Source organism: Nelumbo nucifera, chromosome 2, assembly GCF_055504915.1.
Source record: "Nelumbo nucifera cultivar China Antique chromosome 2, China Antique-T2T, whole genome shotgun sequence".
NCBI classification, from domain to species: domain Eukaryota; kingdom Viridiplantae; phylum Streptophyta; class Magnoliopsida; order Proteales; family Nelumbonaceae; genus Nelumbo; species Nelumbo nucifera.
The window spans coordinates 11,800,469-11,827,021 of record NC_142650.1 but is presented as its reverse complement, the minus strand read 5'-3'; the positions used below and the strand labels follow the sequence as shown (position 1 = coordinate 11,827,021).

At 41.1% G+C, this 26,553-nt stretch overlaps 1 protein-coding gene and 1 long non-coding RNA gene across 5 annotated transcripts; one reads left to right on the top strand and one right to left on the bottom strand.

Moving 5' to 3' along the window:
* Positions 1–4,596: 4,596 nt before the first annotated feature.
* On the bottom strand, positions 4,597–6,128 carry LOC104597268 (uncharacterized). Its single transcript, XR_735191.3, has 2 exons — positions 5,851–6,128; positions 4,597–5,049 (listed from the first exon to the last, which is right to left on the bottom strand). It is a non-coding gene; the product is annotated as an uncharacterized LOC104597268 (long non-coding RNA).
* A 228-nt stretch (positions 6,129–6,356) lies between these two features.
* LOC104597269 (protein BREAST CANCER SUSCEPTIBILITY 2 homolog B-like) lies at positions 6,357–23,778 on the top strand. Of its 4 annotated transcripts, none has more exons than XM_019197712.2 (23): positions 6,358–6,662; positions 6,752–6,898; positions 7,093–7,326; positions 7,448–8,459; positions 8,533–8,576; positions 8,785–8,912; positions 8,998–9,152; positions 9,415–9,537; positions 9,617–9,847; positions 16,229–16,310; positions 16,417–16,467; positions 16,576–16,651; positions 16,766–16,877; positions 16,962–17,033; positions 18,311–18,509; positions 18,585–18,767; positions 20,552–20,691; positions 20,767–20,829; positions 20,918–21,134; positions 22,027–22,194; positions 22,281–22,371; positions 22,943–23,026; positions 23,409–23,778. In XM_019197712.2, the coding sequence occupies exons 1-21, from the start codon at positions 6,503–6,505 to the stop codon at positions 22,335–22,337; spliced, it is 3,654 nt and encodes a 1,217-aa protein (XP_019053257.1). In that variant the 5' UTR covers positions 6,358–6,502; the 3' UTR covers positions 22,338–22,371; positions 22,943–23,026; positions 23,409–23,778. The 4 variants fall into 4 exon arrangements, with proteins under 4 accessions (XP_088753160.1, XP_019053257.1, XP_010257032.1 ...); XM_010258730.3 differs by having other exon boundaries at positions 20,549–20,691; XM_088897034.1 differs by lacking the exon at positions 20,767–20,829 and having other exon boundaries at positions 6,357–6,662; positions 20,549–20,691.
* The last annotated feature ends 2,775 nt before the right edge of the window (positions 23,779–26,553 follow it).

Sequence of the window (26,553 nt, the reverse complement as noted above, 5' to 3'; positions counted from 1 at the left end):
CTCCCCTCTTGGACTACGAGCTTGTCCTCAAGCTCGAACTTTGGATATGTGGCTTGGAACTCTGCTAATGGGATCCATGTGGCTTCTGTGGATGGTAAATTACACCATTCCACCAAGACTTTAAGGATTCCATGATTGAAACGAGAGCGGGTAACAGCTTTAGGTTGGGGGACCAGCTTGCCATCCTTCAAGGGTGGCAGGGAGGGAACTTGGTCCGGGGGAACACCCGTAAATGGCTTCAGCAAGGAGATGTGGAAGACATCATGAATCCGGTTGGTCTCAGGCAATTCCAGCTGGTAGGCTACATTGCCAACTCGTCGTAGAACCTTGTAGGGCCCATAGAACTTAGGGGCCAGTTTCGGGGCAGCCTTGTGGTGCAAGGAGCGTTGCCGGTAGGGCTGGAGTTTCAACCAAACAAATTGTCCTGGATCGAATGACAGTTCCCGGTGGTGCTTGTCATAGTGGAGCATCATGTGGAGCTGGGCCTGCTGTAAGCGAAGGCGGGCGTCGCGTTCTTGTAAGGAGTGATCAATTGCTTCCAAACGAGTAGAACCCGGCTCGTAGGACAGCAAGCGGGGAGGATCCCTGCCATAAATGACGCGAAAGGGAGTCATGCCGAGAGAAGAATGGTAGGCTGTGTTGTAGTAGTATTCGGCCCAAGGGAGCCAATCCACCCACCGTCGTGGTTGATCGCCTACGAAACAACGGAGATACATCTCGATTGTGCGGTTAACCACTTCCGTCTGACCGTCGGTTTTGTGGCTGGTAAGCTGATGAGTAGGCCAGGGTGGTGCCTTGTAGCCGGAATAACTCTTTCCAGAAGGCACTAGTGAAAACCGGGTCTCTATCGCTGACTATGGATTCTGGTAACCCATGTAAGCGAAAGACATGTGTAAAGAAGGCGAGAGCAACCAAAGTGGCACTGTACGGGTGTGATAGAGGAATGAAATGGGCATATTTAGAGAAGCGGTCGACTACCACGAAGAGAACTGATTTGCCACCTACCTTGGGTAGTCCCTCAATGAAGTCCATGGAGATGTCGGCCCAGATCTGTGTCGGGATGGAAAGGGGCTGAAGGAGGCCTGTCGGGTGTAGGTTTTCCCATTTGTGTTGTTGGCATGTGGAGCAATTATGGACAAAATCTCGAATAGAAGTCTTCATACCTCACCAATGGAAATCAGTCCAGACGCGGTGTAGTGTTTTTTGAATGCCCTCGTGGGTGGAGTTATGGATGCTGGTGATGATGGTGGGGATCAATGGGTAGTCTGGTGGAAGATGGACTAGCTGTACAGCAGGCTGGAATTTTCGTCGTACAACGGCAATGGAGACCCCTTAGGCTGGCTGTATCGCTGCGAGCAATTTTTCCGGAACCAACAGACAAATGACCGGGATAAGGTAAGTCTAGCCACCTTTCACTTAACAGAGGAAGCACAACTTTGGTTTTATCGGTTAGAGCAAGAAGAACCCGGGCTCAGTTGGCCCCAGTTTAAGTCCTATTGCCTTCTTAGGTTCGGACCCCCACTGACCAGCAACCCACTGGGTGAGCTGATTAACCTTAAACAAACCGGCACAGTGGCTGAATATCAGCGACAGTTCCAAACCCTCATCGCGAGGGCATCCTCCGTGCGACCCGACCAGCAAGTGGATATGTTCACGGCAGGGCTATCAGAACCCCTGCGGGTGGATGTCGAGATGCAAAATCCCTCAAATTTGGTCACAACCATGAACTTAGCCCGCGCGTTCGAGTGCAAACTGCAGCTCAGCCGTGGAATTTTTAATGTGGGTCGGCCACCAAACTCATGGGTACCCCCAAGATCAGCAGCAGCGACCCCCTCTTCTGCTACCAGCTGAGAACTGAAATCTCCCACCACCACCGCCTCTAGACCAATGACAAGTACAGGTAGCAACATGGCCGCTCCACCCATTAAGCGTCTGACCAGGGCAGAAATGGCAGAACGCCGAGCAAGGGGCCAATGTTTCAACTGTGATGACCTCTACTCGGCAGGACATAGATGCAAGAGGCTTTTTTGCCTCCTCATCGATGAACAAGAGGAGGAGGAAGAAGAACCAGTCATATTCAAGCCAGAGATCTCTCTCCATGCGATCACTGGCATTAAAACTTCTCAGACCATGCAGTTACAGGCACAAATAGCAGGTCAACCGATGCGCATTCTCATCGATTCAGGGAGTACACACAACTTCATAAGTGAACATGCCGCCCTTCAGTTAAAGCTGCCGATGGAGCTTCGACCGCGACTACAGGTAGCCGTCGCAAATGGTGAGAGAGTTCATAGTCCAAGAATTTGTAAGGACGTGCCGGTACAGGTCAATTCTGAACTGTTTATTGCTGATTTATTTGTACTTTCATTGGATGGGTTCGATATTGTTCTAGGGGTCAAGTGGTTAATTACCCTAGGGCCGATTTTGTGGGACTTCAGCGCACTCACCATGACCTTCCACCTAAATGGAAAGCAAGTTTCATGGCACGGTTGTAGGGTTAAAGAAAGGACACCACAGGTCCATGCACTTCAGACAGAACCGACAGCCATGGAAAAACTTCTCGCCGAGTTTTCATATCTGTTCCAGGAACCTAAGGGCCTCCCCCCTTCCCGAGCTTGCGACCATCGTATTCCTTTGGTGGCGGGTTCAGCACCAGTCGTTGTCTGACCTTATCGCTACCCTCACTTATAGAAGGACGAGATAGAGAAACAATGTACAGAGATGTTGAACCAAGGAATCATACGCAAAAGTCACTCCCCCTTCTCTTCGCCGGTTCTGTTGGTGGCGAAGCAGGATGGAACGTGGAGGTTCTGTGTTGACTATAGAGAACTCAATGACCGGACGATCAAAGATAAGTTCCCTATTCCCGTTGTGGACGAACTGCTGGACGAGTTGCATGGTGCCCAGTACTTTTCTAAGTTGGACCTCAGATCCGGATACTTCCAAGTTCGCATGGCTCCTGGTGACGTGAAGAAGACTGTTTTTCACACCCACCATGGCCACTTTGAATTTTTAGTCATGCCATTCGGACTCTCCAACGCCCCATCTACATTTCAGTCTCTAATGAACGAGGTATTCCAGCCCCATTTGCGCAAATTTGTTTTAGTTTTCTTTGATGATATCCTCGTTTACAGCAATTCATGGGTAGAGCATGTCCACCATCTGAGGACCGTTTTCGAGCTCCTACACCAACACAAATTATTCCAAGTGCTCCTTCGGGGAGAAATAGGTTCTTTATCTCGGCCACGTCATCCATGGGCAGGGTGTGACAGTTGATAGTTCCAAGATTCAGGCTATAAAAGAATGGCCCAAACCTCAATCAGCCGAGGCCTTACGCGGGTTCCTCGGCTTAACGGGTTACTACCGCAAATTTGTACAGAACTATGGAGTGTTGGCAGCCCCGTTAACCAACCTGTTGAAGAAAAATTCCTTCCGGTGGGACGACGCAGCAGATGAAGCTTTCTTGACACTGAGAAATTCCCTGTCTTCCACCCCTGTCTTGCAATTACCTAATTTCGCCCTCGAATTTACAGTCAAGTGCGATGCTTCCGGAGTTGGTATCAAGGCTGTACTACAGCAGCAAGGGCACCCGATTGTTTTCTTGAGCTGCAGACTGGCCGACTGGCACCTGAAGCTTCCAGCCTATGAGCGCGAACTAATTGGTCTAGCCCGAGCCGTCCAGCACTGGAGGCCATATTTGTGGGGGCGGTCGTTCGTCGTCAAAACTGATCATTACAGCCTCAAATACCTATTAGAGCAGCATCTCACCACTTCCCCTCAGCAGCATTGGGTTAGCAAACTGCTCGGGTTTGACTTCCGGGTGGAATATAAGGCGGGATCCTCAAATCACGCAGCTGATGTCTTGTCTAGGCGAGATGAAGACGCGATGGTTCTGTGTAGCATTTCCCAACCTCGGATCTCTCTGTTTGACGACATTAAGAAGGCAACACCACAATCCCCGGAATGGTCGCTCTTGCTACAGAAGATCTAGTCCGGCACCGCCGATCCCAATTGGTCACTTCAAGACGGGTTGGTACTGTATAAGGGATGACTGCGGTTCTTTGGCTAACGGACTGCTGTTCGCCGGAAGACTTTGGCAGATCTGGGTGGCGGCCATTGGCAACTGTCCCTCCTTCAGAGTTCCCTTCCCTACTAGAAAGGAATAGCTCCATCAGGCGTCACAGCTCCCTCAGGGTCCAGCTCGGGAGTTGGTTAAGGCTTCAAACCTTGAACCTCTCTTTACACAGAAACCATAATGGTGGAGCTAGCTTTCTAAAGACATCCACTGAGCTAGCTTCTCCAGGTATGGTTTACAAAGTTGTTCACTTGTTCATGACATCCATTCCCTTAACCAAAGTCCCATTATTGGGATGATACATTTCTAATTATCGATAATCTTGGAAGGAAAAAGAATTATTAAGGATTGCTAATTTGTAGCAAAACTGAACAAATAAAAATAATGAAGAACAAAAAGCTTAAGCAACCTAAGTATATCTAGACAATCCATATCAGAATACATCTCAAACACAAAAAAAAACTACAAGCTAATTTTGTTTCTTCTAGACAGAGAAAACAAAAGGAGGAGAAGTCGTCACATTTTAACAATCCACAAATGTTATCATTTATTCCATCAGATCATCATCATCATCCATGCCTTATCCCAACTATACGGGTCGACTACATGAATCCAACACTAATAATGCAAGGTAGAGAACAACAGACAGAAACGCCATACTAAACGGATAATTTATTTAAAACACTAATAACTATAGGCGAGTCCAACTTTTCTAGAAAATTACTAGTTATCAAACACCCTAACCAAGATGTATCCATAAAAGGAACGGGGAAGCAAAAAATCAGTTACAAGTCCATGGTTACATTTCTCTGGAAGCCACCAATCCTATCATAAACACATCTTTCCATCCACAAGACAATCTCTCCATCCACAAGACAATCCCTCCAACACTTCAAGATCCTTGTACATATTCTGAATTGACAGTAATGGACGTGGAAATGAAGACTCGAATCCAAAAGCCATGAGCCCATAAGCTGAAAGAAGGAACCATCCAAAGATTTAAAATAAGCAGGATGGTAGTTCTTATTAATGGTCAAGAGACCCAATAAAAGTGTAAAATTGTAAATGATACAGAACTGCCAGCAAAATGGAGAAAAAAGAAGAAGATAGAGATGCAATTCAAGTTATAATCACAAGCACATCTTACCCTTAACAAATAAAAAAAGATCATATTCTAAGCCATTGTTGTCTTCAAATCTTTTACTTTGTGTAAAAAATGTTCACTATGCACACAATTAGAAAATAGTCGACTTTTGTACCAAACAGTCAAGATTGCTAAGGGTGTACTTTGTCAGCAAATTAGAGCCTCACTTAATACCTTCTGCCGCAGAATTTTATTTTTCTTGACCTGCATTCTCATTTAAGAAACTTATATTCCAGAATGATACCATGGTAAAATTCTCCCAACAATTAGCAGTATTCGTTCTCTGTGGTTAATTTCGATAACAGCAATGACTACAGAGAGATCAATAAAGTTTGAGATGGTTTGTCTTACAAGAGGAATACAATGAAGTTTGAATATAAGGGACGTCGCTATTAGAATTTCCCTAACAAACAATCCAGGAGAAGATAGAGATCCATTAAAACTCATCCTGGCAATTTCGAGAGAGCACGTAGGATTACAATAAATATTCAAGATAAAGCCAGAACCAAGTGTTGAACCCAACTCAATGCGAGACAAACAACAGATCTAAACAGATTTATCAAACAAGAAGAAATGAACAACAACAAAATCAGATCATTAAATAGGAAAAATAAGGCGTAAAGCAACGGACCTAGACGCACAATCAAAACAAGAACCTGCATGGTGAGATTAGTAAAGAGATACTAACAGAAAAAAATTGAGCTTGATCGCTTCACTGCAAAAGTCTTTTTAAAGAAAAAAATGTATGAACCAAAAATCATCCATCGAAACAGGGGATAGACTTGTTCGAGAAGGGGAAGAGTGGTCCAAGACTCCAAGTGCAGTAGAATAAAGACCCTCCTGAGGGAAAGAAGCCGAGGCATTTTTACCATTTTGCCACTGAATTTGGGCGCCTCACAACGACCTCACAAGTACATCCCACCATGGATTGAGAACGTCTCCCGTAAATAATAACATATAAATACGAGAGATGTTCCCAATGCACGATGAGATGTTAAGGTCGGTGTGAGCCGCTCTGTGTGAAGAGCAGAACCGGTTTCGACTTAAATTGGGATCTTCTCCTCACATAATGAAGCCCGTGAGAGCCACGGGATTCTATGGACGCCTTTTTTTTTTTTTTTTTTGCATTACTGGAGTTCTTGAAAGTTTCCCGCCTTTCCTAAGAAATGTTTTACTGGCTAATAGCTGCTCAGGTAAGAGGAGTTGGGTTTTGTTCGCACTTCGCACTCAGTGACGTCCTCTATTAAAGATTTAGGGAAGAAAAACCGCAGACGTCCCCAGGAATGGTGACGTGGCAGATGTTTTCAGATGCCGAAAATAGTTTCCGGTGGGAGATGTCAGGCCAATCTCCGGCCACCGTAGCAGAAGAACGTCGCATACCGTTAATTCACCGGGATAACCCTAGTTCTCGTCTCCCATCAATGGAAGATCTCTTGGTTCAAGGTCAACCTTCATCCAGAACCTCATCTCCGTTTCTCTCCCTCTTCTCTCTCCGGTTAAGCTATTCAAGCGTGAATTCCCATGTTTTGCAGGATCTTCAAAGTTTATTGAGAGCGGTGGTGGCGCCGACCAGAAATCCCCAATGTTCCGAACTGGATTTGGGAAATCAGTTGCTGTTAAACAGTCTTCGATTATAAAAGCGTTATCTGTCCTCGGCGAGGGAGATGAAACAGATAGAGGTGAACCGGCTCTTTCTTTTTCTGCATATTTGATATGTTATCTACAAATGATTTTCGTAAATTCATATATTACATTATTACTTTGGTTTTTGGGAAACTGTCATTTGCAACATGTAAATCTTCAAAGTTATAGATACAGTTAGGTACCTGTTACCTTCTCTGTGGAACCGCTTATTGGCATTTTTTGTTAGCAGGGGAAGTACTTGCTGCAGATGATGGATGCGGTTTCTCTAATTCTCTTTTCCAGACAGGCTCTGGGAAAATGGTGAATATATCTTCTTTTGGTCTCGTCAAGGCTAAGACATTGTTTGGTTTAGAGGAGAGTTATAATTGTTGCACTTCTCAAGCTCCTGAACAGACAAGGAAGCAACCCACTGCTGGTCAATCATTTGCATCAAGGAATTTATCGCATTTAGAAAAGAGATCTGGTGTGCATACTATTCCAATTCTAGATGCCAGATCAGTTCCAATCATCTGATTGGTTGTAAGACTTGGATATTTTTTGTTGTGTTCTCCATTAAAGCATCTTAATTTCACTGTGTTGTGCAGGGGAAGTATGTGCTCCAGATGGCAAACACAGTTTCTCTAATTCTCTTTTCCAGACAGGGTCTGGGAAAATGGTGAATATATCTTCAGCAGGTTTGTCCAGAGCTAAGACATTGCTGGGGTTGGAGGAGAGTTATAATAGTTGCACTTCTCAAGGCCTTGAACACACGAGCAGGCAATCTACTACCAATGAAACATGTTCTTCTGAGAGTTTATTGCATTTTGATAAGAGATCTGATGTGTATAGTGACAGTAAACAAGCTGCTAGGTTGCTTCCAGAGCATCTGATTGGTTGTAGGAATGACATAATTTTGGCAGGAAGTGAACCAAAGAAAGATATAGTTCAAAATCTTCTGCAACCTGATATCTGTGAAGCTGCTTGTAAACCACCTCCAATAAAGTTTCAGACTGCAGGTGGACGGTCTATTTCAGTTTCTAGTGATGCATTGCAACGAGCAAAGAGCCTCCTTGGTGACCCAGAGTTGGGCAATTTATCAAATCATATTGATAATAATCAGCAATTTTTATTTTTTAAAGAGAAAAGATTCAATGAGGTTTCATCAAACAATGAAAACAACCTTTTTGCTTCTTGTTTGCAGCAAAATGTGGCAATGAACAAACATACATCAAAAAACTTACAATCACTTGCGCGGTTTTCCAATCATATGCAATCGTTTGCTGTATTAGAGGGTGGTCATTTGGGTGGGAACTTGCCAAAGCAAGTTGAATCTAGTGGCAGTGCATGTGAGGATACATGTTGGCCAAACACTAATATATCTTGTAACCAAAAGCCTTCAAGCTGGGAATGTTCTGCATGTTATACGACAACTAAAATTTCTTTATCAAAGGATATTGAGTCAAGAAATGCTTCTTTAGGAATGCTACCATGTGGGCCACTGGTTGATATTTCAAATATGGGCCCAACTTATTCAAATCAGAAGCATATTCCAAGTGAAAAGAGGAGACTTGGAAGGAGAAGCTCTATCTCTCCATTCAAAAGGCCTCGCAATTCCCGGTTTGTTTCCTTTCATTTCTCACTTGTAACAGTTATCTTTACAGTGTATTTCTGACTTGTGAATACCCTACAGGTTTGCTCCCCCACTTAGCGGCACATTTTCTGTATTTCCAAATGGTAAGTCCCTGAAATCGTAGTTCAGTTAATGCCATTTTGTTACTAAGTTCATCTTTTCATGAATATGTAGCTGGATCAGCTGGTAATTCAGTGGATGTATTTCCCACTGACCTAGCATTGAATTGTGCCTTCACCCTCCCTACTTGTGCCCCCAAGTTTGCTTGGTGAAAAAAGTTCATCCTTCATGTTCTGGTCTTTTCTTTATTAGGTTCATCTGTATTTCCAAAATCTCAAGGCTCCAGTTGCAAAACAAGGGTTTCTGCTCGATATCCATTTCATATTAAGAGAATGTCAGTGAAAGAATTTTTTGGAGGGCCTCCTTGCTTCCAACCCCTGGTATAACTACTTATGATGCTTGCATTTGTTTCTTATTAATGTTTCTTTAGCAACTGACTTGGTTTGTATACTTGCATGAATATAGTTGGAGCAAGTGCCGGATGAGGTAAAGTGCATGAATGCAGATGGCGCAGAAAAATATATTTTTCATGACAAATCTGGCTTGGGTGCAACTGGAGCTGAAGCTTTTTTCCACATGCTGTCTCAATCTGGAGCTTCCATGATACATGCTTCCAAAGAGTAAATATTTTTACCTTTTTTGGTAATTTGGTTCTTCAAAAAGTTAATTGGCTTTAAAGGTTGAGCCTTATTATTGTGGACATATGCATATTTTGGCTCATTTTATTTTTACTACCTAATATATGTTAGAGGGAATGTCTGCCTAAGGGAGGCAGCACTAATACTCCATACCTGGTATTGATGGAATGCAGATAAACTATTCACAGCTTGGTTATGACTATACTCTGTTGAAATGGTTGCTCTTCTTTAAATTTCTATTTAGGTGGGTGGCGAATCACTACAAGTGGATAATTTGGAAACTTGCATGTTATGAAAGAGGCTATCCTGCTAAAGCATCTGGGAAATATTTGACAGTGTCTAATGTCCTTGAGGAATTAAAGTATAGGTAATTAACTTCTACTAATAGTTTGTTTGTTGATGCCATAAGTATCCATCTTAAGAATTTATTATGCCCTGGGTGACAGGTATGAAAGAGAAGTAAATCATGGTCATAGATCTGCACTTAAAAGAATTCTCGAAGGGGATGCACCACCTGCTTCAATGGTTGTACTATGCATTTCAGCTATTCGTTGCTACCCAAATCTAAAGCTTGGGAATGAATGTGTTATGGCTTCATGTGAAGAGATTAAGAAGCTTAGTGGCTCAAATTCGGTCAACAATAACAGTGTTGCAAAAATTGAACTAACTGATGGGTGGTAAGCAAATACATGATGAATGCATGACACTGTAGATCAATGTTCTGAAAATTGTAATCATAAGATGATTTCTATTTTTCACAAACTCGTCAAAAAATTTTATACATACATAATCGAGTTTTACTTAAAAGTCAAATAATCCACATACAATGGTTCTTTAACCTACATATGATGGAAAACAAATTAAATGTCTAGTCTTAAATTATGTAAATAAATCATTTTCTAATAAGGGCCTGAAAACAAGTCTCCCTTGACAAAACTAAATATAAACAAAAAAAAAAGATAAAGTAGAGAACTAATTCTTAATTGAATTTCTTTGAACCACATAAATTGTAATATTTATGATTCAAATCATAGGATTCAAACAAGTCTCAAGATTTTTGCAAAAAAGGATTAAATTGAAGTCTCATGTTTGGGATATTTTGAAGTCATAATTTTGTTGGCAATGGAGGCGATTTTATTTTCTTAATGTTGACCTATTGTTGGCTGCAGTGGAATTATAAGAAAACCAAATGAGAGCATGAGGCTTATTATCACAACATTTGTTGGAGTTGTGTTTGGATTCTTGGTAGGAGTATCCTTTCCAACAATATCATTAACTAAGGTATACAAGTAACTCATGCAACTAAGCTAAGTGAACTTGAGAGTTCACTCTGTATATTATTCCTTTACTGAATACAAAGATCACCGGTGAAGGGTTGATGAAGTCTTTCTTCTCCGGTGAAGGGTTTCTTGTCTGAAGTTTCGATGGAGCGTAAAGTCTCTTACAGTAGATCAGATGGAGGTAAGCGAAGATGGGAAGCCTTCAACTGGTACCGTAGATTGGGGAATGAAGGGAGGGCAAGGCTCAATCTATCTTACAGTGAAGTGGTGGCTGCAGGGGGTTTGACCTGCTTATGGGGCATCGGAGGTGAAGTGGGTTGATGGTAAAAGGGTGGTAGCTACGGATCCTCAGGCGGTGAATGCGAGAAGAGATTTCTTGCGGAACTGTTTGGTGGGAAGGTTCCGTTGAGGGGAGGAGATTAGGGAGGTAGAGATGTGGGCAAACAGACCTTGGAGGGAGGTGGGGGTATGAAAGTGAAGAAAATGGTGGATGGACTCTTCCTCTTCATCTGTCCGTTGAGAGCTGGTGCGGAATGGGTATTAAGGCAAGGTCCTTGGCAGATGGGAAGAAACCCCCTTTTGCTGGAATGGTGGGGGGCGAGTGCGGGTTGCCATTACCTTGACCCTTTCGCAGTAGGGGAGGACATAGAGTCAAGCTGGATTAAGGTTTTTGGACTTCCCCTCCTCTGGTGCCCAAGTGTAATAAGGGCTATTGGGGATGCATGCGAGGGTTTCATAGAGATGGATGATTCTCCGCTGGAGATTGTGACCTGCGAGTGGGTGAGAATGAAAATCCGTAGGGGGAACCAAATTCTGAACAAGGTTGAAGTGGTGGCGGGAGAAGTGGTGTTCACTACTCAGATTTGGCAAGAGTTGTTGCCGTTTGTTCGAAGATGGAGAGGTGGAAAAGAGCTGTCTTGTGATGTCCAAAAAGAACAAAAGGGGTGTTCAAACTGTACCAAAACTTTGGTCCTGGAAGACTCTGGCGAGAGTGTTCTCCCCTGTTTATCTGAAGTAGTGCGAAGCTAGAAGACTAGGATGCAAGTAATTTCTCTGGTGGCCGGTGATAGAGAAGAAGAAGCAGAGTTGGGGGTTCCTTTGAACCGTCCAATCTTGGTGACAACGAAGGGTCCAGATGGGCACAACCAGGAAACTGTTGTTAAGGATATTCAAATTTCAAATATGGGGGGCAGCGGGCAGGCTTTGGGAGTTGGATCCATTAAAGAATTAATTAGAGAGTGCCTTGCCGAGCTCCAATTGGCACCTAGGGAGGGCCGCGTGCCAGTGAGTCATTATGTGGTTCACCAGTCTCCCTCCTCGAGTCTCAGGGGGCCCATGGCGTTTTGGATGAAGTTACTGGGCCTGGATTGCTTTGCCCAACCCAGCTGGCTCTACATCCTTTTAACCCGGAAGTTGGGCCTAGGCCCAATGGTTATAATGAGTCCAGTTCCCCCTCTGGTTGATGGGTGCATATGATTTCAGATCTCAATCCTTTGGCTGGGTGTTGCCAACAGGTTGTGGGTTCAGGGGCTGCTCGGGATTCTCAGGAACGTCGGGTGCTTGCTTCACGTAGGGGGGGGGGAGCTTTGGACCTCGGCTCTGGGGTTTTGAAGTCTTTGCCTTCCCAATCAATTGCTTTGGAAGGTGCAATACAGTTAAAAGTCCAACCAGCTAGCGGTGCTGAGAGAGGAAGAGGAGCTGATGGAGGTAGATCCGATCGTGATGGTGGCTGTAGATTCTCAAGTTATAGGTGGTGGAGGGGAACAAGAGGGTGCTGGGTCACAGGTGGAAGGTAGCAAGTTCCGTGAAACTGCTAGGGGTGTTGTTTCGGATGGGCAGCCTCAGAAGAGCAGCAGTCTGCTATTGGTTCAGCCGAATCTGGTAGGGGAGCAACTTGTAAGTGCTTCTGATTCTTCATGGGTTTCTTTTGAGTTGATGAGTTTGGGAAAGTTTCTGGGGATCTCGTTAGAGGTTTGGAAAAGGAAACAATCAAGTACTTGGAGGGGGTAGAGCAAAGAATGTGTCTGGCTAGGGGGAAAGTTGCAATACAGAAGGGGGGTAACAAATCTAAAAGAAGTAGATAATTGCTGCGTTTGACTTGGAGCCTTAATGATAAAGCAGGCAGTAGTGAGGGGAGTATGAGGGGGGGGGGGGAGAAAGGCTTAAGTGCCAAATTTCCTGTTGCTTTATTGGTTTGTCATGGAGTTCAAGGTACTATCTTGGAATGTTAGGGGGTTGGGGTCAGGGAGAAGGAGGCTTGTAGTTTGTGATTCTCTGAAAAATTCAGGTTCAAAAGTGGTGTTGATTCAAGAAACTAAATTGGAGAGTGTGGAGGCTGCAGTGGTTAGAAGTATCTGGGGGGAGGGGGAGGTTAGGTGGAGATCAAAGCCAGCAGTCGGTAGTGCAGGGGGGTTACTGAGCATGTGGGACCCGACAGTTTGCAGCTTGATTTCTTATCAGATTGGAAAATTTTCAATATCCCTTGTCTTGAAATTTACAAATGGTAATGTTTGTCAAATTACTAACGTGTATGGTCCTAATGACCGAAGCCGGAGGAGGAGTTTTGGGAGGAATTGGCCGTGGCTAGGGGAAGTCTTTCTTTTCCTTGGGTCATTGGTGGGGATTTTAATGTCACTCTGTCTGCGGATGAGAGAAGCTCGACTGGGAGAAGATCGAGGGATATGGTGCAATTTATTGATTTATCAACAGATTTGAACTTCAAGACTTACCTCTTCATGGTAACAGGTTTACTTGGACCAACAACCAAGATCTTCTTACCTAGTGAGGTTGGACAGGTCTCTGGTTACTTCTAATTGGGAAGATATCTTCCCGGAGTTTAAGCAGGTTGCCCTTCCAAGGCTAGTGCCAGACCATATTCCAATTCAGCTGGTTTGTGGTGTTAGAGTGAGAGCAAAAGTTCCTTTTAAATTAGAGAATGCTTGGTTTGAGGATGCCACTCTTGTTCCTTTGTTGAAGTCTTCTTGGGAGGACCTGCAGGTGGGGGGTACCAGTTCATTCATCCTAGCAAAGAAATTGGGGGCCATTAAATCAAGATTAAAGATTTGGAAATTGGAGAAAAAATTGAGTTCAGATATCGAGAAAAAGACTCTCCTGAGTACCATAAAGGAGATTGACATAGCTGAAGAAGTAGGCCCTATTGCTGAGGAGCTCAGGTTAAAAAGATATCAGGCTAAGTTGAAGTTTGACAAATTGGCAGTGGCGAAAGAAATTAAATGGAGGCAAAGAGCCAAATTGGCTTGGCTAAAAGAGGGGGATAGGAATACTCGTTTTTTTCACAAAATGGCAAATGCTAGAGCTAGAGCTTCTGTAATTATTAGCCTCATTCCAAAGATTGAAGGTGCAGTGAATATTAAGGATTTCAGGCCGATTAGCCTTCTGCATAGCTTCTATAAAATCCTAGCTAAAGTGCTTGTTGAGAGATTGAAAGCAATCCTTGGTAGTGTTATCTCAAATAACCAAAGTGCTTTTATTCCGGGTAGGCAGATGCTGGATTCTGTTCTTATTGCCAATGAGCTCATTCACTCCAGGAAAAAAGAAGGTTCCCCAGGATTGATCTGTAAACTTGATATTGAGAAGGCCTATGATCATGTTAACTGGAGATGTGTGGACCTTGTGCTTCATCAGATGAATTTTGTGTAGAAATGGAGGAATTGGATTAAAGTCTGTATCACTTCCCCAAAGTTCTCAGTCTTGGTTAATGGACAGTCTGTAGGTTTCTTTGATAGTTCCAGGGGTCTTAGGCAGGGAAACCCTCTATCTCCTCTTCTATTTATATGTGTAATGGAGATCCTCACTCTTTTCTGTAAGAAGGCTGCAGTTTCAGGAGAGTGGGAAGGTTTTGCAATTGTGCTAGGGGGAGAGAAGGTGAATATTCTTCAATTTGCAGATGATACATTGTGTTTTGTGGATGCCTCCCCCTCTCAGGTGGAGTTAATCCTTGGGATTCTGTCTTGGTTTGAAGTGATTACAGGTCTAAAAGTAAATTGGAATAAGAGCCAAATTATCCTAGTTGGCCATGTTTCCAATTTAGTAGAGTGTGTTGGTATTTTGGCTTGTTAGATTGAGTCCCTTCCAGTCAAATATTTGGGACTCCCGCTAGGGGTGAGTGGTGGTTCCTCTACAATTTGGGATCCAGTTATTGAGAGATTGGAAAGGAAGCTGGCTTCTTGGAAGGCAAAATACCTATCATTTGGGGGGAGGGTGACTCTGATTAAGAGTACTCTCTCCAATTTGCCTACCTACTTTCTATCTCTATTCTACATTCCTAAGAAGGTTGCAAATCAGATTGAAAAGCTTCAAAGGAGTTTTCTTTGGAGAGGCTGGGAGGAGGAGAAAAAAGTGCACTTGGTGAGTTGGGAGCAAGTCTGCCTCCCAAAAATTGAAGGGGGGTTAGGTATAAGGAAGCTGAAATATTTTAACTCTGTTCTCCTCTGTAAATGGATTTGGAGATTTGTTGTAGAATCTGATGCTTGGTGGAGATCTCTCATTGCCAACAATTATGGCGTGAGTTGGGGCAATTGGAGAACTGGGGACCCTCCTCCTAACTGGGGTAACTCTCTGTGGAAAGGGTAATGAAGAACTTTTCAGCTCTGGCCAGGGGGGTCTCAGTTAGGGTTGGTAATGGTAACAGGACCAAATTCTGGAAGGACCCTTGGTGCTCAGATGTTCCTCTTGCTGAGTCCTTCCCATTCCTCTTCCAGTGTGCTTCAGATTAAGAGGCCTCAGTTGTAGAGTGCTATAGTATTTCTGGTGGTTCAGTTCTTTGGATTCCCTCATTTCGAAGAAATCTCTTTGATTGGGAGGTGGAAGAGGCAGTGAATCTCTTGACCTGTCTTCAAAACCAAGAGTTGGATTATAGTTTGGAGGATAAGTGGTATTGGAAGTGGAATTCTGATGGGATGTTTTCTGTTAAATCCTTGGCTGCTATGTTTGGTAGGAGGGGTGCTCCTGATTTCCCAGTTCGGCAAGTGTGGAATCCCAACAGCCCGACTAAAGCCAGCTTCTTAGTTTGGACTATGGCTCTTAATAAATGCCTTTCTAAGGAGAACCTTGTGAGAAGGGGAATTCAGGTTTTGGACTTGTCTTGCAGTTTATGTGGGAGCAGTGCTGAATCTAATGATCATTTGTGCATCCACTGCTCGTTTCTGCCCAGTTGTGGAACCATTTCCTCAACTCTATGAAGGCTTGTTGGGTGATGCCGAGATTGGTAAAAGAGCTGTTGTGTTGCTGGCAGATTATGGGTTTGAGCAAGAAAAAGAAGACTATCTGGAAGTTGGTTCCAATTGCTGTAATTTGGTGCATCTGGACCGGGCGGAATAGAAGGGTTTTCAGTAATAAGTTTCTAAGTCTGGAGGACTTAACTCAGAAGTTAGTGGACAAGCTGATCTCTTGGTTGTCTGTGGCTGCAGATTTTAGAAACTGTAATGTGTCAGATGTATTACTTTCTTTTTCTTGATGGATTGTGTAATTGTTGATTATATCAGTCAGCCTGTTCTGGGACTGATCTCAGCCTCTTGTGTGTATTTCCTTCTCAATAAATATTACTTTACCTTTTCCAAAAAAAAATGATTAAAATCGTGAATCATAAGATTTTGACAACATTGCTATGGATTCACTAGGTTCTTAATGATTTGATCTTGTTTCAAACATAGGCCTAAACCCTTGGGATTAATGAATCATATTATAAATCTTAGGATTTTGACAAGGTTGCTGTACATTCAATAGGTTCTTAATGGTTTTGTTTTGTTTTACACATAGGTATTCGTTGGATGCCCTCTTGGATGTACCGCTTTCAAAACAGCTTGTGTCTGGAAAACTATTTGTTGGACAGAAACTTCGGGTACTTCTACTAGTTTCATTATTTATGATTTTAAAGTTAGGCCTAATGCACTTTGAGTTTGAGACAATTTTCATCTCACTTACAATTTACAACATGTCTTTTGAAGATCTGGGGAGCAAGTTTATGTGGCTGGATTGGACCAGTTTCACCTCTCGAGGTTCTTGCTGGCTTTAGGTCTTCTGTTGAAGCTTGAAGTTTGAATATTTCCTCTATATGCATAGAGTTTTTTTTTTTTTTTTTCTCAGGCTTTTGTTCTTGTTTCCAGTGTTCCAAGATGGTCTGTTTGCAGTTGCACATAAATGGGACATATAGAACACATTGGGCAGATCGGCTGGGTTTCTGTATGCAATTGAATTCAAGAATACCTTGTTACTGCTTTCGATAATTTCTTTTGCCATATTTACATTTTACTCTTGCAGCCTGATTAAATTCACAACTTCCATATGTTTTGTTAGGTAAGGGCCATGGGACTCCATTGGCTTTTAGGTGCATCAAGAGTGGTGGTGGTCTGGTCCCTAGGACTTTAGTTGGAGTCGTGCGGATTTACCCTGTTCTTTATAAGGAGAGGTGATTTGGAAGTGATCATTTTGTACTTGGAATTCATATTGATGCCTATGGTATAACATCGACAGTGCCATTTTCTTCATTTAGGTTGAAAAATGGAGGTTCTGTTGTAAGGTCAGAAAGAATGGAGACCAAAGTGCTGCAACTGTACAATCAGAGGTAGATTGTCTAATCTGGTTCCATAAAATTTCCATTTACTTTCTGGTCCATTTTCCGTGAGTTTCCTTTGATTTCATTTAGTAACATTTTTCCTTATCTTACTGTACCAAGATAGAAATTTATTGGTGTCATATAATATGTAGATGGAACTTTACTTACATTAGCTGAAAGGTGTTTTACATCTTTTTGGGTTTAGTGATGCTATGCCTTGGGTTTAATGTTAATATAATAAAAATCAAAATTTAGGCTAATTTGATACTCAATTTCCAAGTAACATGAAGAAGAGTTGTCTAGGTCAAGGGCTATTCCAATTAAGAGCAGACTGCTAAACAATAAGTTGTGAAAAAAAAAACTGTCGAAGTTTATAAAATGAAATCATTTGTGTGTGGTTTGTGTGACTGATGGTATGCTGTACTAGTGTACTCCTTGGGTTGACGAGAGATATTGTATCCTTTTGTAGTGGAAAGCAATGGAGTCATGTCACAAGCTAGTGTTCCTTGGCTGGCTAAGTGGCTGTGGATGCTGAAAATCTTAATATTTTAGTGACTTAATGGTCTCTAGTATCTGTAGTGCCATGAAAAAAAACCCAAAATGTAACCTATCAAATAAAAAAAAAGACACAAAATGAACACCAAGAGCTGAGGCGGTAGAGAGAGGACATAAAGTGTATTGTTGAATATAAAGAAACGATGGGGAACAAAAATGCCAAAATGAAAGTGGTTTTAAAAAGCTTGACAATAATGTGGATGCCTTTTTTCTTTCTCTGGGAGAGTAGATGTGTATATGCTTATTTCTGATTTGTTGATAATTTATACCTCTGCAACTGCTAAGTTGGTAAATGCATTTTGTACGTGGTTACTTGCTTCTCATGAAACTTCTAGAAGGCTCTCCCCTACATGAAATGATCCATATACTAGTCATCAGTGACACCAGAGCGTACAGAATCGCAAGGCTGGTAACCTTTGAACATTTTCTACTTCCAAAGCAGTGACCTGATCCCTTGTGATGATAAACTGATAATGTGCATATGTATCAGTTATGCTGCTATTTTTATACAGATCTATGGTTATTGCAATGTAAAGTAAGAGCAAAATATGTGCCCTCCCTCTATGTGTTTGTGTATGTGCACCTGAGGGAAGTTTTGTTTTCATGATCCAAATTTGACATAAATGATTGGTTAATTCTTGTTTTAAATAATTTTAGGAGCTGATATGTACCTTATGGAATTCTCTGCCATTTTTTTTAATGTCTTCAAGTGCTTGATTTCCTGTCTGCAGGCGGGCTAATATTGCAGAGGGTGTTATGTCTGAGTTTCAAAAGAACACCACTTGCTTTCATAGTAAAAGTGATAAGGACAATGAAGAAGGGGCAAAAATCCTCAAGATCCTTGAGACAGCTGCTGAACCAGAAATTATAATGGCAGATATGACTTCAGAACAGTTGACTTCTTTTGCTACCTATCAGGCCAAACAGGAGGTTTGTTTAGAAACTTTTTTGACACGTCAATCTGAATAGAGTAAATCAATTAACCACATGGAAATGTGGCCTCAGGCGATCAGGCAATCAGATATGCAGAAGAAGATTGAGAAAGCCCTAGAAGATGCAGGCCTTGGCTCTAGAGAAGTCACTCCACTTATGAGAGTCAGAGTGGTTGGATTAAATAGTAAATGCTCCCAAAGGAAAGGCTGCCTTAGGGAAGGCTTGATAACAATATGGAACCCAACTGAGAAGCAGGTGAGGCTGAGTGAGTTGTTCTATGATTTCTTTTCCAGGTCTTGTTTTGTACTTTCCAATGTTTTAAAAAGACATCTGAGCAGTGATTTAAAAGGCACGACTGAGGCGTGCCTAGGCGCATTTTAGGGTATGCGCCTCACCTAGGTCCTAGGTGCAGCCCTTTCAAAAGGCGCATGCCTTGTACGCCTTGCGCCTTAGCTCAGGCAAGCACCTTTTTAAGATTTTACTCTTTTTTTTTGCTTTTTTTGAACTTAGCGGCTAGGCTAGGGGCTCCGCCCCTGGACCCCCAACCACACCCCTCAAGGCAAGCCCAAACAAGTCCATGTTCCCTATTTGCTAATGTTGTTCATTCATTCATTTTAATAAAATATCTTCTTAAAAGGCTATTAAAGTTATGAAGTCATTATTGTTTATGTGAGAATTAAGAATTTAAGACCCTAACATGAACTTGTTTGGGCTTGCCTTGAGGGGTGAGGTACAATGGCAGCTCATAGAATCAGGAATGCAATATGTTTTATATCACTTTAGCTACTTGAAGTAATACAATTGAAGAAAAAAAAAGAAATTGTGGGTTTTACATGCTTGAAAATACTTTATATGTTTGGTTTTATTTTTAAATTTTCATTTGAATACTCTTTACATGTTATGTTTATGTATTTTAATTTTAGATAATAGGTTTTATAAAACATTTATTTTAAAATTTAAGTTTATATTTTTTTATTAATATTATGTTTACTATTTTTTTTTGATTTTTTTTTGTATTTTTGTGCCTTACTACAAAAAGGCGTGTGCCTCACCTTGCGCCTTGTGCCTTGGGCGTAAATTGGTCCTTGCACTTATAAAACACTGCATCCGAGGCTTATGCCATACCCTGAGTCTCCACCCAGAAGTTCACACCTAAGAGCATAATGCATGTGCAAAACTTTGAGGTACCTTTGGAACATCTGCTTTATACATAAAACTGAAGTATGGTTCTCATCATAAGAACTATTTAAAGAGCAAGTCTAAGATTCTTTTATCAGTAACAAATCTTATTTTATTAATTAAATTATAAACATGAAGAATATACAAATTGCCAAGCCCCTCTTAATGGGCAGGCCAATACTACCCAACCCTAACATCAGTTTTCTTGTTCCTTACAAGTTTCCCTCTTGGAAAGTCACCCCCTAGTATAATTGGCTTCTGGTTACACCTTTTTGTCCTGCCAATGCATCGACTACATTGTTGGCAGATTTCTGAGTCCAGTTAAAAGTTGCCCTTTATTCTGCAGCCAGCTGTTTTACTTCCTATATAACATGTCTATACATTTAAGGGCCTATACTGTTTTACTTGAACCAGCCCACATCTACTTTGGTATCCCCTTTTCATTATACTGTTGGGATTTCCCCAATTCTAAGATTCTGGGTTTATGTTGGTTTTTATTTACATTAAGTGCTTCATAGTGGTTTAGAAGGACCTATAAGGATGCTCTTGCTACTTTTTAGTCCTTGTTTATACGAGTAATATATCTATGCATTTTTTCATATAAAAACATAGTTCACTTTGCATAGTTCTACACTTTTCACATTTTAGTTGATATTTTTTTTTTCTTGCATTACTAGATTTCATGAGGCTTGAACCTTATGCCTCAAGGCTTACACCTCATGCATCAGAAGATCCTAATGCCTTGCCGCACTCCTCTGCATTTTAAAGCATTGGTTCTTCCAGCTTAAGTTCTATTGTTTTCTTTTACCCATTTATATGGATTGTGTTTCTTTACATTCCCTTTTTCACTAAAACAGCAGTTTGAGCTAGTGGAGGGGCAGGCATATACCATTGGAGGGCTCACACCACTAAACTCTGATTCAGATACAATTTACTTGCATGCAAGAGGACCTTCCACTTCATGGCAACTGTTACCTCCCTCTGCAGTTGAAAATTTTGAGTAAGTCTCCATTTGCCTTATTCCTTGAGACTTATGCAACAAAATTTGAAACCAATTTGTCTTCATTTTTTGTAGACCATTTTTTGTTCCTCGCAACTCAGTCTTCTTGTCAAATCTGGGGGAAGTTCCTCTGTCCAGGTAGAACCTGCAATTGCCTCTTCCTCTATGTTTTATGCCTCGGAATTGTGTATATGCTAACTTATTGGTATTTTGTGGATTGTTGCAGTGAATTTGATATTGCTGCTGTAGTTGTGCATGTTGGAGAGATATATATATCTGGCAACCAAAAGAAACAGTGGGTGTTTGTGACAGATGGTTCTGTATCAGGGTTTGCGTTACACTCGGAAGGAGCTTCAGATTGTCTGCTTGCTATCAGCTTCTGCTCTCCAGTTGTGGATAATGATTCATTTGCACCAATCAATTACAACCTTACAGGATCCACTGTGAGTACATAGTGCCCGTATGGTGGACCCTGTTCACTTCATACAATCAAGAAAATGATATTGTAATGGCACTAATATTGGTAGAAATGAATTTTCTTTTCTGTTGAAGATTACCTAATCTACTTCTCATATGTGAATGTTTTCAATTTGTTTTGTAAATCAAAACTATCATGTTATTTTCCATTTAAACAGGTAGAAGGACCATGTTGAATACCAACTAGAGGACTCCCACTGTTAAGAACAGTTAAAAAATTATGGAATCTTATAGCACTCAATCTAAAGGCTGAAGTCAAAAGAAAAGCACAAAGGAATGAGCTTGTAGAATATGCCTAACTGAAGATAAACAGTATGGGTTTATTTATCATTATAAAAGGTTTGTTTATCAGGGAAAACAATTGAGATTCTAGTCATAAGAAACCGTAATGACAAACTACCAATAAAAACCCTGCAGTGTTTCAGTCATAAAAAGTCCAGTTAAAAATATTTTTCTTTATACAAAATTGTTCACCTTAGCAGCAATGACAATTAGTTAATCAAAGACTGGATAAGAAATTACTCTTGGAGGTCATGGATCTTAATCAGATTTATTGTAGCAAATATTGTTTTATGGACATTAACTTAGAAAGGGAAATAACCATATTTGTATATGGTACTAAAAGAAATGTTGTGCTGTAGTGCAAAGAAAGTAGGAAAGAACCATGGATAAAGAAATGTCAATCTCTCAATTTCATTTTGTGTGTGTTGGATCATTATCTCAATAAACTATTTATTTTCTTATGTGCTTCAATCCTCAATTCTTTTGGGTTTAATATGGAAATAACAAAATCTTTTTCCTAATTTCTTTCTCCCCCTACAATCATTTTTACAAGTGACTATTAACATATTTATGTAGGTTGGCTTCTGTAATCTGGTCAAACGTGCAAGAGATGAAATAAATAATCTTTGGGTAGCTGAAACAACAGAAAATTCTACTTATACATTTAATTATGACCTTCCTGGTTGTTCTCACCTCAAGGAAGCTGCTGGCTCTGCTTGCAAATGGGCAAAGATCTCATCTTTGGTCTGTATTGCTGTATTTTTGAGATGATGGTGATTTATGATGTTTGCTGTTAGGTAATTTTGTATTCTTGGTTTCATTGTATTCAGACCATTCAAAAGCTTCAGGAGAGGGTTCTATTTATTGTTGGAGATCATAAAAACTAGGATGTTGTGGGAAGTTCTCTACTCAAAATAACGTGTAAGCATCTATTCTTCTTCAACTCATTAGATTTTTGCCTTTTTAATGGTTTAATTTCCATGTGTTATGAATGACCCCAATCTGATATAGTGACATGTTTTCAACTTCCAAAAATAGAATTTTTATTGCATCTGAACTTTTTTTTTTTTTTTTTGCCTTTTTCCTGACTTATTTCTTGATGGGATAAATTCAAGAAGAGATGTTTGTGAACATGATCTACCTTTTGAATCACATTTATTTGAGCACATTATATTCAAGAAGGAAACGGCCTCTGTGTGCAGGGGTAAGGCTGTGTACATCTGTCCCTCCCCAGACCCCGCATTGGCGGGAGCTTCATGCACTGGGCTGCCCTTTTTTTTTATTCAGTGATTTGTTGGTACTTCTGTTACAGACTTCTTGAATGCAGTTGAACTATTTACCAGTATTAAATATGTGGCTTTGAACTTAATGATATTTTAGACTGATTAAAAAAGAAAAGGTATTTTAGAATTATAGTTTTCTTGTTGTTAGGTATTAATGTGGATACATTGCTTTGGTATAGAAGTCTGATTTGTCTTGGTGCCTGTAACAGTGTTGCATGGACATGGACATGGGAGTTGGAATCCAAGGCATGTCCAAGAGCCTGACTGGGCAAGATAAGAAAACATGGGCGCAGGTATGTCTATGGGAAAAGTATATATTATTAAAATACTTCATAATTTTTTGAATTCTGACATCATATTTACCTGCAAAGGGGGTCTGAAGTGTTGTCTCTGTTACCAAGTAATGTTTGATATGTAAATAGCATTCATCTTTTACATTAGCATTCATTTATGTCAAATAAACTAGGAGATAAATAAGAAAATATTGAGTGTTCTCAAGAATCCATGGAGTGTTGGACTCTGATATGTGCATTGTCCATGCAACATGCTTTGTATGGGGATACTCGTACCTACATGCTCCTAGGTGGTATAATATGACTATTGGCACAAAACTAGTTCCACCTACGGTTCGTCCCTCTGCAAATATAATTTGTTATTGTGAAATTCTTTACGCAGGTTTCACACAATCACACTAGAATTTTGGAGATGCTTTCAGTAAGCATCGACGCTTGGAGCGACTGAAAATTAGAGGGTTGCTGATCAAAGACAAGTTGTGAAACATCTTATTCATTATGCCAATAGGAATCAACATTAAATCAGTTGTGAGCTCATTATTAGATTGTTTAATTGATCTCTAACAACCAATGATAGCCTACTACTGCAGTTATTCTGAGTGGTGGTTAGTTGGTTACTTGTAGCCTGTCTAGGCTATTCATGTATAGCATTATTAAATATGGATATGGTAACTGGCCAAGCAACTGATATATAGCAGGATAGTTTGTAAATGTTTTTTTTTTTGATAAATAGGATAATTTGTAAATGTTAATACATAGCTTTGTGAAGTGGAAACTAGATGCATTTGTATATATTGTAAACTAAAGGATCTTAAATTCAATTAAAGAAAATTTGAAATATTGTCTCTGCATCCATTGGTTACAGATCTCTGGTGCACTTAAATCTTAACAAGGTTAATTTGCTTTGGTTCTAGGAACTTGAATTAGCTTTTTATTCCCTTTGTTATTGTGACTTGCACATGGGCAATAGAATCAATTCCAAGACATTTCATAATTTCCTTCTGGTTACAGGAAACTCTTCAACACAAACTCTTTCACATAAAGAGTAAGAAACGCTCATAAAGATAATTTTAACACATTTTTACCTAGTATTTAATGAATGCCCAATTGCTGGCCCTACATTAGCCAAAGATCATGTTGACCATCTAAGATGCCACAAATACTGTATAAATTATTATTTTATTTCACATAAGTCCAATGGCATCCCGCCACTTCAAGCTTATCGGCAACGGGGTTCCAGATTTGTGCACTTGTGTAAGATAGGGATGCCACAATATACCTTGGCATGCATCTATCTGTGTTTTTCCATGTGTAAGAACCTTGGGAAAGGTTCAAGATATCGATACATATCGGCCCGTATCGGCCAATACGTATCGCATTGAGAGTTTCCCGATATATCAAAGGTACGTATCATAAATATGTGTGCAAGTGCAACCCTGACTTGGGCTAATACAGTAATTGGGTATAATTATACAAACTCGAGGTTTGATAATTGACCATTGGTCTTGAATGTGTAATAACGATGTGGTTCCCGAATCTGTCGTGAGTCCTGCTATTTTAGCCTTTTAAGGTCAACAGGCTGACATCTGTTCTTGTTAAGGTCCACCCAAGGGGTCCATGGAGAGTGTCTATACTGTATCCTTTTTATCTAGTCGAGGTTGCAGGCCTACAGCAAGATAGCTTATGTTCAAGTCAATCCGAGAAACTGAAGCAGTTCGGTACGGTTCTTGCGTTCGATCTTGGGAATTCTTAGTTCTATTTGGGTGAATCGTCAATCCAATTCAAATCCTGACAAAGGACCAATAAAGTGTAGTCTGACCGAACCTGAGGATTAGCAATTTAGTACAACGTTCTCAATCCCAGCTTGCTATAGTGAGTGAGACAGACACTCCAGCCTCCAAATATACAAACTAATGCAATTTTTCTTCTTTTCCCGCGCTGAGGCTGAAGCTGAATAGAACAACCAGCGATTTCGCTCGGTGGCCGTGGACGATCGTCCCACTGCACGAGTCGAGTCGGCATCATTGGACAGAGTATTAGCAGAACAAAGCTCCTTAAAGTATATTCTCGAATTTCGAACAGAGCTTTGGGGAGATTCAAACTCTTCTCCCAATTCCTCTCAAGTCTCAACCCAGTCATAAACTGACCCCATGGGCGACCCTTGACTAAACCCACGCTGACCCTCTTCTTCCCTTTGACCCTAATGGGTATATTGATCCGCATGAGAGATGGGTGGGTTTGGAAGTGGATGGATCAAGTGGGTTGGATAAAAAATTACCAGCTCTAAGTAGGTCCTCTTTGATTTGTAGGAATAGGGGTTTAGAATCAGAATTGGAATGACCCCAACTGTTTGGTTGGACAGAATTGAAATCCTATTCCCATTCCTGTTGGAATGATATTCCTTCATTTGAGGGAACGGCCATTCCCTACACTTCCCTTGGGAATGAAATCTAGTTTCTGCTGATTCTAATTCCCATGCCTATTTCTATCTGAACCAAACAGACAATGAAAATAGACCATTCCCATTCTGATTCTGAAGGATTTCAATTCTGATTCTAACTACAACTCAAATGGATCATAATAATCTGTTTGGTTTGGACAATAATGAGAATGGGAATTGGAAATGGAATCAACACAAATGGGATTTCATTCTTAAGAGAAGGGGCAAGGAATGGGAGAATGCCATTCCAACAGGAATGAGAATGAGATTCCGATTCTACCCAATCAAACGGACCATTCCAATTCTGATTCCAAACCCCTATTCCTACGAATAGATAACCATCCATTGGGAGCCCCAATCAAACGGGGCCTAAATTCATTGGGAGATGTTACCATCCAGATAAATAGATAACCATATCAGAGTATGTGCAGAGTTTTGCTTTTCGGAGATCCCTTCTCCAAGATGACTGCAACATTTCCTTGAATCATGACCAGCAACCCCCTCAAAAAGTAAAAAATGATCAAAAAGCAAATCAGAACATTCGACCATAATACTGAAACTGATGACCAATCAACCAGTGTGATAAAAACTTATGACCAACCAACTTGTATTATGGAGTAATAACCAATTAAGTGGTATTTATCAAAATTCAACCGAAGGGGTTGTTGATTCCTCAAAGCTCTTTTAATATCATGTTTTTCCAGCAGCATAGATTTTTCTATTAAATAAATTGGAGTACGAATCTCTTACAAGCAAAAACTTTGAGAGGATAATATCCATCCACACATCGAGAACATCTCCTGTACATTTATGAGGTTTTTGTGCTTTCAGGAGATCCCGTTGATTCAACAAACTGCTATATATCCGTTCCGTTTTTTAACTAGGGATTGCAAGAAAATGCTGTGGCCACGAGCCCACGACACAGCAGATGTCACATTTTCGTTCTCACTCGCTGGTGTGTCCATGTTTCCTTGGGGTTGCAAGGGAGAGTGTGCAACATAGGTGCTGAAGAATCGATTACTCAGAGGCTGAAGTGGCCGATTATTCAGAGGCTGAAGTGGAGCTGCCTAGGTGCCAAGCTGCCTGT